The sequence below is a fragment of the Triticum urartu genome, chromosome 6, assembly GCF_003073215.2.
Source record: "Triticum urartu cultivar G1812 chromosome 6, Tu2.1, whole genome shotgun sequence".
NCBI lineage: Eukaryota > Viridiplantae > Streptophyta > Magnoliopsida > Poales > Poaceae > Triticum > Triticum urartu.
In genome coordinates, this window is record NC_053027.1 from 412546255 (window position 1) to 412565764 (window position 19510).

Sequence of the window (19510 nt, forward strand, 5' to 3'; positions counted from 1 at the left end):
TGTGGTTAGGGTAGTGGCTAGTCAGTGTCGTTAGGTTTTCGTCCCATGGCGGTTGATCCGTTTTAGGGTCCTTTTGCGGTGGGTTTCCTGTCGATGCTCCAGCTCGCTCCTCCCCTTTCAGTCTTATTTTGGGTTGTTGTCTTGGAAAACTACTGGAACATTGTATTTCCGTTGATTGCAAAATTAATGGAAAGGGGTGCAAGCCCGGTTGGAAAAAAACAAGTACTTCAATCTGTCCAGGAAACTAAGTAGCCCTTTCTGTTCAGCAGTTTATGTACTTGCTTCTGAAGCACTAAACTCAGCTATATTTATAGAACAGCAGCAACAAACAAATAATAGTAGAACACAATAGAACTCATCAGATCAAGACAGATATGTAATTTGTAAAATAGCTGCTTACATAGATGTTTCAATTATACATTGATACATGGAAGAACAATATGTACTTGTATGTATTTACATATACACAAGGAGGATGCACAACATTTCTTATCAGATCATTCATTTTTCAAATCGGAGAGATACTGGTATCACAGCACTATGGTGACAACAAACTTAGTGAATTTCTGTTTACGTAGTACACTTCACACATACTAGTTTTCTGGGATTGGAGCATAATCCTGTGGCTCTTCAAGGCGAGCTGGGGCAACAGCAGCTACAACAACTGAGGCACCAAATAGCACAACAACCAATGCCGTGAAGTTCACCAGAAATGACTCTGGTCCATATTTGTCGATGCCCGAGCTTTGGAGGAAGGTGAGCTTCTCCAGAAACCCAAGTTCTGCCGTTGCCAGGGCTAAAATGTAAACGAAGATCCCAAGTAGTACGTGCCAAGGAAGAGCACCCTTCCTCACATTTGGCGCAGCCTTGGGGAAGAAGAAGGCCAAGAATCCAAATATCCACTGTCACAAACGCAAATTAAAGAGCACTGGTCAAAACTCAATTAAAAAAATCTACAATTCTTTTGACTTCAACTATAATGCAACTTCCTAGTTCAACAATTGTGGCATGCATCAGCTCTAAACCAATCCATTTTTCTTTTTAGAGTAATCCAGTACTCATACTTTAGTAAATGCTTTAAATATTGTCTGCCTGTTCTACTGTAAGTGAACTGTGTCAGCGGACTCATAAAAGGTTAAAAAACTACAGTCATCTACAAATACGTAAAACCAATGTGATCAAATGAACCAGGTTGATAAATGGAACAGAGAATTGCCACGATATCGGAAGTCGAAAAGTCATACCTGAATACCATATAGAGAAATTGTTCCTATTCCAAGCCAAGAATGCAGACTGTAAAGGTTCGCAATTCCAGTTTCATTGTGATTCTTAAAAGCACAGTATATCCCGACCGCACCGAGCACAAGCGCAATAGCATGGAGCACTAGATGGATCAACTTAGTTGTATCATGGTTCACCGTAGGTAGTACCTTGTATATCATTATAGCTGCCAAAATGGACAAAGTCTTACAAACAAAAGAAAAATCACAAGCCAGAAAAGTTGAGGAATTTTCAGCATTACCTTCACTGCCAAGAATAATAAAGCCAATCAACATAAGAACAGGATGAACCTGTAATGTTTAACATTAGTAACATTCTCGAAATTGCTAAATGTAAACAAGTTATTATCCTAAAAACTGTTACAAACAGCAGGGAGCACAAGTAATTCTGAAGCTCCAGCTCTCACCGAGGGAGTCTTTGGAAATCCATGTCAGGAATTGGGGGAAACAAAGGACAACGATTATTGGTTTATTAGACATCTCCATCTGCAATTAACTCAGAGACCTGGATGTTTTTTAACTGAAACGGACATATAGTACGGCAGACACTAACACTTACTAGACATTTTCAGATGCGTTAGAGAGCAGTTAGCTAATGACCCTAACAGAAATGTGCAGTTGAGATTTGGAGTACAATTGATGTGCATCAGCACACGGACGCAATGACGTGTGTATCCATTTTGTTCAGATTGACTTAAAAAATTGCTTAACTATCGGTGCATATATAACGCAAACAGAAGTTGTTCTTATCACAAGTTCATATGGCTAGAGCCAAGCATCATCTAATCTAATCTCCATGGACCATGGAGCCAATAACAGAAAATCACCAAGCCAACGCTCGCAGCAGAAATTCAAGCAGACGCTTTTCTAAATCGCACGGACACGACGGTCAAATCAAATCTTGGCGCTCACTTCCTCTTCCACGATGCTAGCGTACCTACCCATCCCCCACAGCCCCACTCGATGCGATTTCGCCTTTTCTTTTCCTCTAGGGAGCAAAACAAAAAGGCGGAATCTAAAATTGTCTGCCGCCAGAGAAGAAGGAACAGGTGGTTCTCACGTTGAAGATGAGGTTCTTGTTGTCGGCTTCGAAGGCGAGGCCGCCGCGGAAGTGGATGCACCAGTACAGCACCATGGCGGCGGCCACCACGGCCAGCGCGTGCGCCACGTACGTGAACGGCGCCGCCCTCACGCCCAGCCCCATCGCCTCCGGCCCTCTGCTCCTCTGCCCCTCTCCCCTGCTCCTCTCTCGCCGGCGCTGCTGCTGGTTTCTTTCCCCGGCGGACGGAGCGAGTGGAGACAATGCGGGAGCGTGGCGTCCCCGCGCCTCTTTATAATTTATAAATGATATTTTTTCTCGTGTATTATCTGTTGATTTCTCTCCATAAAAATCGCGATAAGGGCGACACGCCTGGTAGTTGTCGATTGCTCTCGCTATATGATGAAGAAGAGGCCCACGTCGCACATCAACGTCAGACATTCAATGGCTACACGTGCAAAATTACCAAAGACATTGATAACTTCACAAATTTCTGTATTGTTCTGGACAAACTGTAGCCTTCATCAATAACAAGTACTCCCTTCGTAAACTAATATAGAAACGTTTAGATCACTACTTTAATGATCTAAACGCTTTTATATTAATTTACAAATAAGGTACTAAATACATTTCGTAGCTGCTTTGGCGGTGACACATGGGACCTATATTATAGTTAAACATAAATTGACTCCTTCAATGCCCGCGTTGGAACGCTTGGTTTCCGACAAGGCCATGTTACTTTTTACCTGCGCAATACAAACATGCACGGAATGGCAAAAGTACAAACATACACATAGGACCTACCACTTTTTACATGCGCAATACAAACAATGAATGCTCATTAATAGTGCATGTGTGATTTCCTAGGGCTAACTAAAAAGTATCATGCACAAGGATTCGAGAGAATTAGAAGGGAAAAAATTATCGGGACTGGATGGCAAAAGGGGGTATGAGAACGAATGAAGCCTAAAAATGACGATGGCGGAGTTATGTCGAAGTTGGGGAGGGGGGAGGTCTTGCTTGGAGGGTTTTGTTATTTGGGGTAATTTTTGCTAGCTGCGCCACAAGCGTACGTAATAAAATAATTTCTTTTATATTTCTTTATAGAGGGAGTAGATATTAAATTAAGTTTGCAAAAGCTGGATGTTACAAGTAGCTATATGTGAATTAAAATTATAATTTTTGTCTATTAAAAGCATAGAAGGTGGCGTATGTGTGTGTGCGCGCGCAGTGGTCGGAGATGGACAGTCGTGCTCTATGCTGCACTGTTCTGACTACAGGGGATGTGTGGCCTGCCGTTTAGGTCACTTGAAGTCAGCTTAGTCTGAGGACACTTTAATTAAGTTCCAGCTTATTAATTAACATAACAGGGCATTTGGTCTAGTGGTATGATTCTCGCTTTGGGTGCGAGAGGTCCCGAGTTCGATTCTCGGAATGCCCCTTTTTTTTCTTCCTTTTGTCAATTTTATTTTGCTTGCATAGGTCTTCTTTTTGCGGGAGTTCTGGATAGGTCTTTTTTTTTTCGGGGAAAAGGGAGATTTTTATTACTTATGAAGGCAAATCAGCCATAACCAAGTTTACAATGTCACGCATACTCGAGCCCAACCATACCGCAGTACGGGGGGGTACTCCTGCCATACTCTGCAAGAGTGTGGCTAACTTTATTTTGCGAGCGACTAATAAAAGTAATAGAGATCTCCCTAGCTTCAGCATCCTTCATCCTCTTGATCTCCTCAACTGGCATGCGGTGCCTCAAGCGGTCCCTTCTCAAAGCGTTCAGCATATTCAAGAAGGTAAATCAGCCATAACCAAGTTTACAATGTCACGCATACTCGAGCCCAGCCATACCGCAATACGGGGGGTACTCCTGCCATACTCTGCAAGAGTGTGGCTAACTTTATTTTGCGAGCGACTAATAAAAGTAATAGAGATCTCCCTAGCTTCAGCATCCTTCATCCTCTTGATCTCCTCAACTGGCATGCGGTGCCTCAAGCGGTCCCTTCTCAAAGCGTTCAACATATTCAAGAAGGTAAATCAGCCATAACCAAGTTTACAATGTCACGCATACTCGAGCCCAGCCATACCGCAATACGGGGGGTACTCCTGCCATACTCTGCAAGAGTGTGGCTAATTTTATTTTGCGAGCGACTAATAAAAGTAATAGAGATCTCACTAGCTTCAGCATCCTTCATCCTCTTGATCTCCTCAACTGGCACGTGGTGCCTCGAGCGGTCCCTTCTCGAAGCGTTCAGCATATTCACAGCTTTCACACTATCCATCTTAATGATAATGGGCAAGTCAGACCGGTGTAGGGCCAATTCGAGCCCCTCCCTACATGCAGCCAACTCGGCTTCCAGGGCATTATCACATGTGCGAATTTCCCTACAAGCAGTGAAAATTATGCCTCCCCAGTCTGACCGCAGGACCATGCCTCCTCCAGCTGCTCCTGTTGCTGGTACATAGCTACCATCAACATTCAATTTTGTCCAGCTGGCTGGAGGTAACACCCACCACACTTCGGCCTTCTGTTGTACATGTTGTGGTGGCGCCAAAGCATCAACCTGAACCACCATCTTCCCTTTCTCCATGTTACTTTGGGGCCAGTGGTGGATGCATAACAAGGAATTGATGTAGCCTTGTAAAAATCTACGTGATGCTTCCGTTGTGGGTGGGGACTTGCCATGAGTTATTTCATTCCGCACATACCACACACGCCACATTGTCATGAGGACAATCATACGTGTAGTATCAGATAGCGGTTCCAAAAGTGAGAACAACCATTCTGGGCCGGTGTGCATGCCGTCCTCCACCTTGGGTATGGGCCAGTCACGTGCCATAGCACGCCACAACTCTTTCGCTAGGGGGCACCTGCACATAGCGTGGAAACCATCCTCTCGTTCCACACCACAAAGGGGACACACATCAAAGAGTTCGAGGTGTCGAGAGAATTTATTTGCCCAAGTAGCGAGCGAGTTGGAAACCAGCCTCCATGCAAAGACTCATACCATTGGGGGAGCAGGGCACCCCCATATGATCTTCTAGATGGCGCGATGACCATCCGGTGCCCTGCTCGTTGCGGTCGCCAATGGACGCCCGCGCTCGTCCATGGCAAGGCGATATGCAGAGCGAACGGTGAAGATGCCGTTCTTCTCCGAGGCCCATGCGATAACGTCGTCGGTGATGTGGGGTGGCGTGCGAATGCTGGTGATGGTCGCGACATCCGCCGGGAGAAAATACTGTCGCAACACATTCGTACGCCAGGCGCCGGACTCGTCCAGGAGCTCTGAGACCCGCCGAAGACGGCAAGTCCCTTGCCGCGTGATCGGCTGCCCCGTCGGTTCCGTTGGGAGCCAACGGTCACGCCATATGCGTATATTCCGGCCATCGCCGACGCGCCATACAATCCCCTTCTTGAGGAGCTCGAGGCCGTACTGAATGGTCTGCCACATGGGAGAGGCGTTCCCCGAGAAGACAGTGTCCTCAAGTCGACCGTCTGGATAATATCTGGTTTTAAGGACCTGCGCACATAAACTGTTAGGGTTAGAAAGAAGTCGCCACGCCTGTCGCGCCAATAAGGCTTGGTTAAAGAGATGGAAGTCTTTAAACCCCAAGCCGCCCTTCATTTTATGTGCAAGAATATTCGGCCAAGCTGTCCAATGTGTTTTCCTTTTTCCCTCAGACGAACCCTACCAGAAGTTCCGCACCATCCTGTTGAGGTCAACGCACACTGACATTGGGAGTTTAAAAACCTCCATAATATATGTTGGGATCGCCTGTGCAACAGCCTTGATCATAATCTCCTTACCAGCCAGTGACAACGTATCTCCCCATGCAATGATCCGCTTGAGAAGCCTCGGCTGCAAATTCTGAAATTTCCCCCGAGACATACGCCCGTCCGGGGTAGGCAGGCCCAAATACTTTTCCTCAAAAGTGGTTAGGCTGACATGGAGCATCGCACGAACCTTCTCTTGATTGTTCTCGGTACAAGATTTACCAAACAGTACGCTGCATTTGGCCGGATTAATACACTGCCCCGTTGCTTTCTCATACGTGTTGAGTAGCTCATGGACCTTCATTGCTTGTTCCTCCTCTGCTTTGAAAAATAAAAGCGTGTCGTCTGCAAACAACAAGTGGGAGACACCAGGAGCCCGTCTGCACACCTTTAGCAGGGTAAAGTTGCCCCTATCTTCTCCATCCTTCAACAAAGCCGAGAGCCCGTCAGCCACAAAAAGAAACAAAAACGGGGAGAGAGGGTCACCTTGCCGAAGCCCACGCGTCGGTGCAAACGAATCCAAGAGGGTCCCATTAAATTTAATTGTATATCTCACCGAGGTGACACAAGTCATAATCCAGTCCACTCACCGGCGAGCAAAACCCATCTTTTGCATCGTTCGCTTCAAGAAGGTCCAATCTACCCCGGCATAAGCTTTGGACAGATCCAATTTGTAAGCGCAGAAACTTTTTTCCGGGTCTTTCTCTTGCTGAATATGATGTATACACTCAAAAGCAACTAGAGCATTATTAGTGATCAGTCGTCCAGGGACAAAAGCACTCTGAGCAGGTGAAATAATGTCATCCAAAAAAGGCCTCAACCGATTAACCAAGCATTTAGCAACTACCTTGTAAACGACATTGCACAAACTGATAGGTCTGAACTCGGTGAGTTTTTCTGGGTTATCTACCTTAGGGATGAGAACAATGGAGGTGTTGTTCACCCCATCCGGCATTACGCCCGTCCTGAAGAATTCTTTCACACCGCTGATTACGTTCTCTCTCATGACCGCCCAATTCCTCTGGAAGAAGCGGGCAGGAAACCCATCTGGCCCGGGGGCTTTAAGCGGCCCTATCTGGAACAGTGCATCTGCAATCTTCTTGTCCGAGAACTCTGCACATAGCTGGACATTCATGTCATTAGCAACTCATGTATTAATCAAATCAATAACCGGATCAGCACATAATGACATATCTACGGCGAACAGTGAGGCGAAATAAGAAGTCGCCATAGCAGTCATGGACTCATGGTCTTTGTGGGTAACTCTGGCGTCATCCACAAGGGCCTTGATGCGATTTTTCCGTGCTCTCCAGACCGCTTTCCGGTGAAAGAACTGTGTGTTTCAGTCTCCCTCACGCAGCCAAGCAATGCGAGATCTCTGCATCCGCAACATTTCTTCATGGTACAGTAGTTCATTCAAACGATCATTGACCTCCCTTATCTCTTTGCGGTCTGCATTCATAGACATGAGCTCCTCAAGGCGAGAACGAGATTTATTAATTTCTTTCATCACATTACCAAATTTCTTGCGGCTCCAGTCTCGGTTCTGGAACCGTGACTAAAGTATCTTTACTAAAGCCTCCCCCTTTAGTCCCGGTTCTTACACGAACCGGGACTAAAGGTCGTTCACGTGGCCGCTGTCTGGAGCTCCACCTTTAGTCCCGGTTGGTAACACCAACCGGGACTAAAGGTAATTTTACGAAAAAATTTGATTTTTTAACTTTTTATTTTTTTTATTTTCAAATTTCTGAATTATTTTTCAATTTAATTTCTAATCACCCATCATCACTGCTCTATTTAACCTCTAATCTCTAATCACCCATCATCATTCCAAATCATCTAATTTCTCGGCCGGTCACCCATCCTCTCACTACTCCAGCCTGAGCACGCTAAACTTTCAGGTTCTATTCCCCCTCGTTTCCAAGTCTGCACTTGTTGTTTTCCTGACAATAGTAAGATGTCAATCCTATTAACCCTCATGAGTTTAGCTATCGCATAAAGTCATACGTTTCACTGTTTGAGTTTGAAACTATTATTCTAAAAAATAACAATTATTTAGTAACACTAATATTTCTTAAATAAGTAGTTTGACCACACTTTGACCAGATTTGACCAAAACTCAAAAAATTGAAATAATTATTTAGTAACACTAATATTCTTGAATAATTATGTAGTAACACTAATATTTCTTAAATAAGTAGTTTGACCACACTTTGACCAGATTTGACCAAAACTCAAAAAATTGAAATAATTATTTAGTAACACTAATATTCTTGAATAATTATGTAGTAACACTAATATTTCTTAAATAAGTAGTTTGACCACACTTTGACCAGATTTGACCAAAACTCAAAAAATTGAAATAATTATTTAGTAACACTAATATTCTTGAATAATTATGTAGTAACACTAATATTTCTTAAATAAGTAGTTTGACCACACTTTGACCAGATTTGACCAAAACTCAAAAAATTGAAATAATTATTTAGTAACACTAATATTCTTGAATAATTATGTAGTAACACTAATATTTCTTGAATAAGTAGTTTGATCAGATTTGACCAAAATTCAAAAAAACTGTAGTAATTATTTAGTAACACTAATATTCTTGAATAATTATTTTAGTAACACTAATACTTCTTGAATAAGTAGTTTGACCATAGTTTGACCAGATTTAACCAAAATTAAAAAAAAACTGAAATTTGAGCATAACTTTTTTTTTCTTTTAGAATTTGAGGATTCTAAAAGATTTCAAACAGGCCATAGGCTGTCAAAATCGGATGTGGATTTTCATGCTGAACATTTTGATATATTATACATTTTTTTCCGACATCGTATGCAAAAGTTATAGCCGTTTTACTTTTTCATGACACTTTTTTGCAAAACATGTCCAAATTTAAGTTTTTTAATTTTCCTAACTAGTAGATGTAGTAATATAACTACATCTCGAAGAAACATGTCTCAAATCAGGACTAAAGGTCTAATCTCGAACCGGAACTAAATGGCATCGCACCCTTTAGAACCGGGACTAATGGGCTTATCTGACCCGAACGAAAGCCCTGTTTTCTACTAGTGGAGTCTCCTACTGAGTAATATTAAATCCTTGATAAGAACCCCATATATAGATCAAAACCATGTGGTCATCTGTTCAAAGTTGTGATCAGAAACGTGCTTCCAAAACAAATATATATTCCTAATAACATGTCAATAATTTGCCACCAAGTATTTTGTGATTTGTAGCTGTACTACACATGTGTGGTATCCTCGAAGACAATGCGAAGGTGCAATCCATTGTTCTGCCTTGCATCTTAAGCAGAACCCCATATAGTAGATCAAAACCACGTGGTCATCTGTTACTTGTGATCAGAAACGTGCATTCCAAAGTCCAAAACAATATAGATTCCTAATAACATGTCACTAATTTGCCACTAAATATTTTGTGATTGTAGCTATCTTACATATGTTTGCTATCCTCCAAGACAGTCCGAAGGTGTATGCACACAAAAGATTCGGAGTTCTATGAGAATAATAAGGAAAAGGAAGTGAAGGATACTAGTAATGAATAGTAGCCTACAGAGTTGTGCCACTGCGTGCGGCTTGTGAACATATATATAGCTGGGCCGATATCACTACCAAACGCTAGAATACCATCTGGCCTTAGCGTTGGTTCATCTCGGAGCTCTGATCCGTGTCACCCGACTGCGACACCGGCTGACTGGTGCTCCCATTTCCACCCCCCGCCGGCGCATCATTCAAAGCGGCCTGCGTCGGGAACCGTGCTGGATGCAACGGTGGCGGGCGCCCCAGGAACGGGCGGGGCCGCTTGGCGATGGCCCGGCCTTGGAACGGGCGGGGAGCGAACGGGCGTCCCAGGTCGCGCGAAGCCGGCGGGAGAAACCCGAAGCGTTGCCTCGCGAGCGGGCGCTCCTGGAACGGCCGCGGCCGGGGCAATGCCAACGGTCCTTGTTGGAAGGTGAGCGGCGCCGGCGGCGGGCGGTGCTGGTGGTGCTGGAGCGCATGTGGTGGCAGATCGCCTATGGCCACCAGGTACTCCGCGGCGAGGCGGCCGGCCTCCATGAGCACCGCCTCCCTCCTTTGCGGCGTCATCTGCTCCTGCTGCTGTGGCGGCGGCTGGCGGTAGGCCATGTTGCTCCCGTCGCGGAAGCAGGCGCCGCCGTGGACGTAGTACGCGCCGGATGGGGCCGTGCTGGGACGGGGCGCGTAGCCTCCTCCGGGCTGCATCGGTCTTGGTCGCCGTGTGCAAAGCTCGCGCTGTTTGAAGCAGCGCAGAGAACGATAAAGCTCGACACGATCCAACTCGACGCGAGGTCAGCGTTGCCACGAGGGCCGGTTCCTGATTTTAAAGGCTCATACAAAGACGAGTCGGTGTCGGATTTCGACTCCGAGCCGGTGGTGGGTTCGAGGCCTTGAATCTTATGCAACGGCTAGCAAGTCGGACGCGAGTCACAACAATTTCAAATCGTTCCTGTAGCTGGACAAGGTAGAGCAACATATCTGCAGAGGCTGGCCGGCATATCCAGTCAGCGAACAGTACGTAATGCGAACATGGTGGCTTTGCTTTCTTGACACAAATAGCTAGGGTGAGCGAGCTTGAGAAAGGGAGACATCTTTCAGTATAATCGCTCAAGTGTAAAAATCAGATCAAACGTAAGCAAACACCAGAGAGATGAACCTTGCAGTTTTAACAATGAACAAGACAAACATTCCCTGTCCCCTCTATCAAATGATGGACAAGTGACACCGTATTCAATCGGAGGGAGTATTACTTTGTGCACATTCTACCTCCAACAAAGTTCATACATACATACTAAAAAGTGTTGTTAACACATATTTCCATGGGATATATTTTATCAATTATTAAAACATCACCACTAATTTACATCAAGGACCGAGGACCTCTAACCTACATACCTTCTTCTTCCCGGTATCTTTTCCGGAAGCCACACCCAATGCCAGGGCTATTTTGATTTCTCCAGATCAGCTTGCTCTGTTTTTCCTTCCCGTGAGTTGCAAATAAAAGTTTCTGCACAAAATCATCCAGATTAACTTTATTATGCGTAAACACTAGCAGCAGTTTTATGGCATCAGAGTCTGTTAGCATATATACCTGTCTCGCTCTCTTGTCGACGGGAGTCCATGTTGGATCAATGGACGGCTCCCTCCTGTTTTCATGACTTGCACTTGATTGCATCTTGAAATCTTTCCTTGCCCTATGGGTATGCGCTTTAGGTCCTTCTCTGGCTTTCCCATAACGTTGAATCCCAACAGATGGGCTCCGATCCCTCAAAGGAGTTTCTCTATCCCCTCGGTATCTGAAGGAATCAATAGGTGGAGGACTTAGAATCTTGGAAGCACCATCCCTCATCCTCGAGCTTGACATCATTGCTGGTGTATTGCATCTTGATCTCTCCTGACGTGCTCTTCTTTTCTCGTTCATTTGCCTTAGATAATCCATTTCCCAGCCTGAGCCGTGTGAAGTTGCATGAGAGCCAGAATCCTGTTTCAGAAAAGCAAGCGAACTTCCTGGACTCTGAATTATTTCCTCTCTTGGTTCACGATATCTGCTGCCCATTTCATTTCTGCAAGCAGTTGAATTATCCCCACCCTTCCACGTGCGATGCGTACCTCCTGGAATGTCCCAGTCACCAGTATCATCATTGATCTCCAATGCAGCTGGAAATACTGGATGACTGTAAGTTCTATTGAATGATGGTTTGCTTGGGGGAAAAGAGTTTTTGATTCGTTCTTTACCCACTGATTCAGGTTGCCAAGAGATGTCATATGTGTCGACCATACCGCTAGCCCTTCGGTCATAATGCCTCATATCTGTAGTCAAACCATTGCTGAAATGATCACTCATGATCTGATTGCCAATTATTGCATCAGTATCGTGCTCTCTTGGTACACAAGAGACCCCTTCACCTCCCCTACTCAAACTTTGATCAAACATAAAGACCTCTGGGAACTGAGGCATTGCATCCTCCACATCAGAGCACCTCCTGAACTTGGGCTGTGAGAATACATTATGTTCCACATAGTTACCAGGCAATCGGTTTAGAGGATCGGGATGGAGGCGATCACTAGTTGGTACTGCAAAAGCTTGTGAGGCACACTTTTTCCTTTTCCTTGGAGACTGCAACAATGCACTACAGATGTCTGAATCTACAGAAGAGCAATCGGTCATTACAGACTTAGATTCACCTAGCTCACCAAATTTGCACAAAGCATTGAACAGAGAAATGCTCTGCGGAGACAACAGGTACTTTTCAATAGCCTGAATGCGGCGCTCATGTGACCAATTGAGGAACTCCACAAGGCTGCCTCCACAAGAAAGAATAATGTATGCAGACAAGGGATTGATTGAAGGGAATTTTGTGAGAAATGATTCAGCCAAGCTTTCTGATTCAGGTATATCTGGAGAAGGAGCTTTATTCAACCTATTCACATTCCTAATGCAACTGAGAATTATCTCATCTGCCGACTTGGGGGTGCGTGAGAAGAATAGCTGCAGGTTCATGCCCAGACTAGCAGCTGCAGCATATAGAGAATCAGATGACTCCATTACAGAAGAAAGGGAGTGAGCTTCACCTTCAAAGACCTACAAAAGTAGAAACAGTGAAACGGTTCAGTTACTGCAGATATAACTCAAAGACAGGAATACCATGATGACTCTATCAGGAAAAAGCAAAAATCTCAGGAGTTCAAAACCAATTACCATTATGCAACCACAGAAACAGAAACTAATTGACATCAGAATGTTGGTTGCGATGGTCTCTATAAAATTTGTTATACTAGATGCTTCTGTTGACGCTGTGAATTCATTGCTCTCAAAGATTTTGGTCTCAAACCATACTAAGCAAACTGAAGCGCTGAGTATTAGGTCCACCGGAAGATCAACATCTCGTTCCACAACCTGCATTCCTCCTTTCTCCAAAGATAGTATCTGCTGATAAGATGATCTCCGAGAGAAAATCATATTCTTTCCGTGACTTCCAGTATTTACAACAATCACCGGGTTAGATAATCTTCCAGGAATGATGCTGCCAACTTTTACACTCAAAGGCAAGTCAGTAGCAGATAGATTGTCTTGTGGGGCTTTTATCACATTTGCAGATACAGAAGTCGAGCTGCTCTTCTCAAGTGCAGACACAAAATGTCGTGAATGGAGAACAGTTCTTTTGCTCAACATTTCCTCTATGTGCCGCTCTTCAGCTGCAGGCACAAAATTATGTGCATCAACAATATTCTTTTTTTCCAAATTTTCTAGTCTGAGCAGTTGATCATCTGCAGGTGTTTTTTTTGTTGAATCAGCAGTGAGATGTTTGCATAGATTTTCCTGCCGTTCTTGCAGTTGAGTAGTTGCTGGCACAAAGTTCAATGAATCAACAATACGCATCTTGCTCATCTTCTCTTGCAAATCCTTCTTAAGTGCATGCAGAACCGTATCCTGCAAATAATCAGCACGGATTCTTATTTCTTCGTAGGCATTTATGTTTTGCCCCATCAACCATTGGTAGCACCCTAATGAGGGTCTCAGAAACAAAATCTGAAGAATTCAAATGAAATGTACACCACCCACAAGATCCGGCATGTAAAACCAATGCTCAACAAAAGTATGCAGCCATTGATGAACTTGGGTTCAGAAACCTATAATTATTTGCATATCACCGGTTGCTTATTTCTGCAAATTTTAGTAGATGTGTATGAAGTTCAAAAATAATACTCCCTCCTTTCCAAAATACTTGTTGTGGTTAGAGTTCAAATTTGAACTAAAACCACGACAGGTATTTTGGAACGGAGGGAGTAATAGTTTGCATTATTGCTCTAATCATCTACCTTCCATTTTGCAGGTGGCCTTTCATATTTAACATGTGCATGGTAAAACAGTAGTGAGTTTCCAAACAGCTTGACCAACATATGGTAAAACCAAAACATCAATAAGTTCCTAATATCATGACCAACATAAGAAGATCAAACTAATGCAAGTGTGAAGAAGTAATCGACAATCACCAATGTGGTTTTCAACTCCTGGTCTGTAGGGTTGTCCTCAACAAGTGCAAGCGAAGGGTCTTCAACATCCACTTTGACACAGAGGAAATGTAGTGGTGGAAAACCCTCTAACTTAGGAGCCAGACACAACAAGGTAGATGATTTATTTGGACCTCCATATTCCAGTATGATGCCAAACTCGCTGAAAGGGAATGAAGCTGGAATGTTCCTTCAAAATTGAGACCAAAATAAATATTTGACAAGTCACACTAAAAGTATTATGTGTGCAGAAAAAAAAAGGCATCTACCTAGAAATACAAATGAACTCTATTACAAATTTTCACACCTTAAAAGTTAAGTTTTTTGTCTCTTGTGCATGTCCTGTAATTTATGTGTTATGATATACCATAAAAAATCTCCACATAAATAGAAAAAAGTGAAGGCTCAAAAGTATTTTGGGAGGGCAGTTTAATCATCAATGGGAACAAAAAATGCAAGATGGCTCATTAAGTACCAAAGCATTGGCCCTTCTGAAAAATCCAAATCCTTTTACAAATATACTTATTGAGTTGTAAATTTTAATCTGTCTAATCAGTTAGAAACAAAAGCCAAGTGACAAACATGCATGAACTGTTCATACAACGCATGCGCGTCTTTGCTCACAAGATTGAAAACAAATTTAGACTTGGTTCCAGTGAAGTTCAAATGTTGCAAAGCACTCAGCCTGTTCAAAACTATAACCACTATTTTATGGTTTCTTGTGAATAACTGGTTTCAACATTTTGATTTTTAAAAGGGTCCGACATGAAAAACAAGTGGATTGCAATTTGCAATACCGCAATGACACAGCTGATTGGATCTTATTCTTATATGAATTCCCTTAAGTGGTTTACTCATTCTGTATGCTAAATGGAATGGAACATTTTGGTAGTGCTTGCATGAAATTGTTCCATGAGTTGGTTGCGAGATCTTATGGGTTTCAGCTCTAGCCTACCCCAACTTGTTTGGGACTAAAGGCTTTGTTGTTGTTGTTGCATGAAATTGTTTCATCAAGGTTAACCAGATTATTTGTTTCTAGAAGTAACTTGGTTTGTAGAACTCAGTAAAACAAGAACTGGAGCAGATAATTGGCATAATTTGTTTATCATATGCACTTACTTATTATCTAGCAGAACGCAGTCTGATTTTGGTAATCCTCCCAGCACCCAAGTTGTAGGATTTGGATCCAAGTAAGATGCAGCAGGGTGTTTACCGAGCTCAACAAATGTCATCTTCATCGAAATTAATTTTTGACCCAATGGCAGCCAGAAAGCTCTATCGGCAACTACAAGGATCTTTTGGCTGATACACGTATTAGATCTCAGGATCATCTCAATGTCATGCAATGATGGGTGAGAGTCAATCTGATGCTTCTCAGCTTTCCACAATGCTTCGCCGATGAAACAATGACTATTTTTTAATCTCTCGGGAATATTTTCAAAGCTTCCAATCAGGTTGTTCATGTACAGATGGGCAGCATGCAAACCAAAGAAACATAGATAATATGCAACCTGTTTTAATCCATAGAGTACAATGAGTTCCATCTTATCTCCGTGTTTACAGTGACTATCAAGGCCATCTGAACCTCCTTCAGTTATCAGTCCAAGAAGCTTCTGCTTTGAAATGCTTAAACCCCCATCCGAGAAAGTATGCCTCAAATATGCACTTTCTTGCAAAGCAGATGTATAGCTTGTATGGATGTGTTTGATAAGGACTCGAATAGAATCTGAGAGGCTGACAGGATGAATTTCTATGAGCTTGTCAACTTTAGGCCTGCTTGGAAAAGAAACTGCTTCTTCATTTAAAGTAGGGATATCCAAAGTAGAAATACTTTGAGCACTAGTTCCTCTCTTGGTGCCGCTTCTGACATTCAAGTAGAAATTTAGTTCACTGGATTGTGTCATTGACTCGAATAAGGAAGTTGCCTTTTCTGAACTCGACTTTTTCATGTGACTGTGGCCTCCAGTATCACTTTCTTGTCTGTATTTCTGAGCTGTTTCCGCTACAGCAGGTGGATCATGAGGTAGAGGGATAGGAACATAAGTATTGTTCTGTTTGTCATCATCTTGGTGCTTTGCACTTCTCCAAAAATACTCGAGAAAATCAAAGCCAAGTGCTGATGTCTGCTGACAACTGACTTGCAGCTCAGAGTTTAACTGGCAACTTTTTACCTCCTCAACCATGCTGGCATAGGTAGAGCAGATCTCCCGGTTGCATGGACCTCCCAATAAAAGATGCCAGTCCAAATAAATTCTGTCGGCTGCAGAGAGAGAATGTGGTTTCAGGGAGTTAAGTATTTCTCCCATGGGGGGGACCATAGACCTCAGTGTCATATCTTCATCAGTTAAAATAGGTGTAGGTAGTGATCTGAATGTATCGTCAACCAGCACCAACTCAGAGCTAACCACTGATTCATAGAAACGTCTTGCTTGATAAAAGTCGTCTTTGAATATTTCATCAGATGTATTCAGCTCAGCTGCATCTGACTGAACAAGCATTCTGAAGACATCCTCTGAAGGAAAATCAATGATCTCTACTTCTTCTAAAAGAACTGAACAAGGCAAGTCTGAAAAGGTCCCATCGGGCTTGAGAGGGTATAGTGCTGAGTTTCTCTCAAGTAGAACATTATCATTGATCCTCACAAGATCCATTTGTACTGCAGCCTTGACTGTCGTTGGTTTATCTGCTTGATAGTCTGCACATGGGGCATCTTTGGAAACAAAGGCCAACATGTCCATATCAGTTGATCTCAAGAACTCAGTTGAGTTCAACACTGGATGCTGAACTTGTGCTTCACCCAAATGTTCGACAAGGTTATGAAAAATATTGGATACCTCTGCCTTAGTGGGACACTCATTAAGCTCCCAGGAATGCCTACTAACCTCCAGTTGTGGTATTGCTACACCACAATCTAATGCTGCAATCGCTGAGAAGTTACTATTTCTTGCAGACAAAAGGTCCTCATCATCATTATGCTTCACCGGGATTTTCTCTACTTGATAAATTGATTCCGCAAGTTCTGTTGGATATCTCAATGTCATCTCAGTGTCAATATCAATGAAATCCTACAATAAATTCAAATAGAAGATGGGACTATGAGCACATTGTATTAATAAATATCATGATGCTTTGAGTTAAGAGAACACAAGGGAAGCAGACCGACAACATACTAATACTAACCACTAATCGATGGGTGAAAGCAACCTTAACTGGTTTACATAATTGGATATGACTTTATGGTAATGATAGAGGTTGCTATATATAGTACTTGTACAGAACAGTGGCAAGATGAATGTAAATTTTTACATCTGAAACCATGCTGGATACATAAGGTACAAGGGAACCCTGCTTCACGCCATTCCGTATATAACTGTAACAGTACGCAGTAAAGGAACAGCAGTATCACAACCTCGATATTCTATACACAATATTTTGATCTGCCTCTTATAACTAACTGCAGGTCTAAGCACAACGTAGATTCTAAAAAAAAACTAACTGCTGGAAATTTTGATGAGATGATGTAAAGTACCAAGTGAATTTTCACATCTGGAACATGAAAGGATAAGGTAACACCATCACCCGACTGGTCACCACCAAAGGATGCACCTTCCAAAACCTGCGGGAGATCGACCTCTGCAACCTCAAATATGTGCTCCTTCAGCAGTTCCCATCTCTAACATCACCAAATGCAGAAATCACACACTGATCTCCTACGAAACAGTCACAACACAATTGAACAACACAGGAACAAACTGTAATCACCTTTGTATCAGTGGAGGTCCCCGATCTATCTGACATGGATATGGATCCGTCTCCCTCCCCTTCCTTCTCGCGGTTAATCTCGTCCAATCCCTTCAATAAACACAAAAATTGTTCACAGATGTTACATGAAAAGAGGGGGGAAACCACAAATGCAGGGTATACAAGCATTAAAGCTTCACTTACATCAGGAATTTTCAATGCAACAGACTCCCTCGAGCTAAAACCCTTGCTATACACGCCCCTGTCGTAGAGGAAATCATCCAATCCCTGCGTGAAGCATCCAGGCCGTTGCAATTCAGAAATGCCGCACGAATTGCCTCACAGAGTAACCAAATTAACCAAAACAATACGAAGCGCCCCCAATCCGAGCTACTTAGATTAAACCAACACGAGTAGAGAACGCGAACCACCGCAGAAAAGCCGACTCACCTCGTCGGCGGCGGGGGTAGTCGGCACAGGCAGGGGCTGCGGAATGACGGCCGCGAGGAACTCGGACAGCGCGGAGGATATGGGGAGAGAGTCGAGGCCGTCGCCAGAGATGCTGACTGCAGGGAGGTCGGCCGCGGCGGGGAAAGGGAGAGGAAACGGAAAACGCGGGTCGGGAGGAAGGGAGGGGACGGGAAGAGGAGGGAAGCGCAGGGCCGCTAGGGCTAGGGCTCGGTCCGAGCAGGAGGCCGCCGGCACCGGAGAGAAGTAGTCGGCGGCGAGGAAGCGAGTCCGCATTGGGAGGCGGGGAACGAAGTGGGAGGAAGGAGGAAGGCGAGTGATTTGGTTTGAAATGTCGAGACGTTTGAAATTGAATCTCGCTGTGTCGTCGCGATGTCGTCGACCGTGCTCTGGCCTTGGGCAGCTCGGTTTTGATTGCTTTCGGCGGTGCCTCATCAGCGTGAGGGAAATGGTCTAAAAAACACGCACGATACCTGTACTCTTGTGCAAAATCACTTTGATCACTATATTATGAAAATCACAAATTAAAGTCGTTAGAGCAACTTGCTAGATCCTGCAAAAACGCGTCCGGTAAAACAGTATACAGGTCCCTAAAACGAATTTGCGGCACCGTGCGGCATCGAGCGAAAAAGACCTCGTAAACTAGGTAAAAGTTTTTTCCTTCTTTTTCTCCTCACGTTTCTTCTTCCACGTGAAGCACGCACCAATGAACTCGAACTCCGACCGGCCGGTACACACGTATGCAGTTACTGGCTGGCCGTAACACACGCACGTAACTGCTGCCGGCTCCGTGCTAGACCGCCACAAGCTCGGTCGGCTGATCCGGCGCCGCCCTGGCAGGTCGCATGCTCCGGCGGCACTCCAGATAGCCATTGCCAAGCTCTTCCGCATGCTCGCGTAGCGCCGCCAGGCCGCCTACCCCAGCGTTGACCAGTTTACGGGTTTCCTTAAAAACGACCTCGAAACCTCCAAATATGAGGTATGCAGGGGATAATATACGGGGCATGTAAACTTTTTTTACGGGATTTGTTTGGTGAGTTTTTTTCAACTTATACTGTAAATTTAAAGGTCTGACCATTTTTACGGGATCTGTTAGAGATGCTCTTATGATTGCACTGGCTGCTTGCATTATGCGAAACGGTCGTATGCATAGCTGGCATG

The 19510-nt window shown here is 43.9% G+C and overlaps 2 protein-coding genes and 1 non-coding gene across 3 annotated transcripts; 1 reads left to right on the top strand and 2 right to left on the bottom strand.

Annotated features, from left to right (window-relative positions):
• Positions 1-377: 377 nt before the first annotated feature.
• On the bottom strand, positions 378-2644 carry LOC125513852 (probable ascorbate-specific transmembrane electron transporter 1). The gene is made up of 4 exons (XM_048679058.1): positions 2341-2644; positions 1523-1571; positions 1245-1447; positions 378-902 (listed from the first exon to the last, which is right to left on the bottom strand). Exons 1-4 carry the CDS (start codon positions 2482-2484, stop codon positions 594-596), a joined length of 705 nt encoding a protein of 234 aa, XP_048535015.1. The 5' UTR covers positions 2485-2644; the 3' UTR covers positions 378-593.
• Positions 2645-3688: 1044 nt separating this feature from the next.
• TRNAP-UGG lies at positions 3689-3760 on the top strand. Its single transcript has one exon. It is a non-coding gene; the product is annotated as a tRNA-Pro (tRNA).
• Positions 3761-10829: 7069 nt separating this feature from the next.
• Positions 10830-18735, bottom strand: LOC125513853 (protein SHORTAGE IN CHIASMATA 1 homolog). Its single transcript, XM_048679059.1, has 9 exons — positions 18332-18735; positions 18086-18169; positions 17903-17992; positions 17670-17813; positions 15260-17205; positions 14123-14330; positions 12828-13559; positions 11220-12710; positions 10830-11135 (listed from the first exon to the last, which is right to left on the bottom strand). Exons 1-9 carry the CDS (start codon positions 18623-18625, stop codon positions 11016-11018), a joined length of 5109 nt encoding a protein of 1702 aa, XP_048535016.1. The 5' UTR covers positions 18626-18735; the 3' UTR covers positions 10830-11015.
• Between the last annotated feature and the right edge of the window lie 775 nt (positions 18736-19510).

Coding starts and splice junctions, on each gene's coding strand:
- LOC125513853 (XM_048679059.1), bottom strand. CDS start 18,625: ATGCGGACTCGCTTCCTCGCCGCCGACTACTTCTCTCCGGTGCCGGCG. Junction 18,170..18,331: donor CTACCCCCGCCGCCGACGAG/GTGAGTCGGCTT, acceptor TGCTTCACGCAG/GGATTGGATGATTTCCTCTA. Junction 17,814..17,902: donor GGACCTCCACTGATACAAAG/GTGATTACAGTT, acceptor TGGTGATGTTAG/AGATGGGAACTGCTGAAGGA.
- LOC125513852 (XM_048679058.1), bottom strand. CDS start 2,484: ATGGGGCTGGGCGTGAGGGCGGCGCCGTTCACGTACGTGGCGCACGCG. Junction 1,572..2,340: donor ACAAGAACCTCATCTTCAAC/GTGAGAACCACC, acceptor TAAACATTACAG/GTTCATCCTGTTCTTATGTT. Junction 1,448..1,522: donor TATTATTCTTGGCAGTGAAG/GTAATGCTGAAA, acceptor CCATTTTGGCAG/CTATAATGATATACAAGGTA.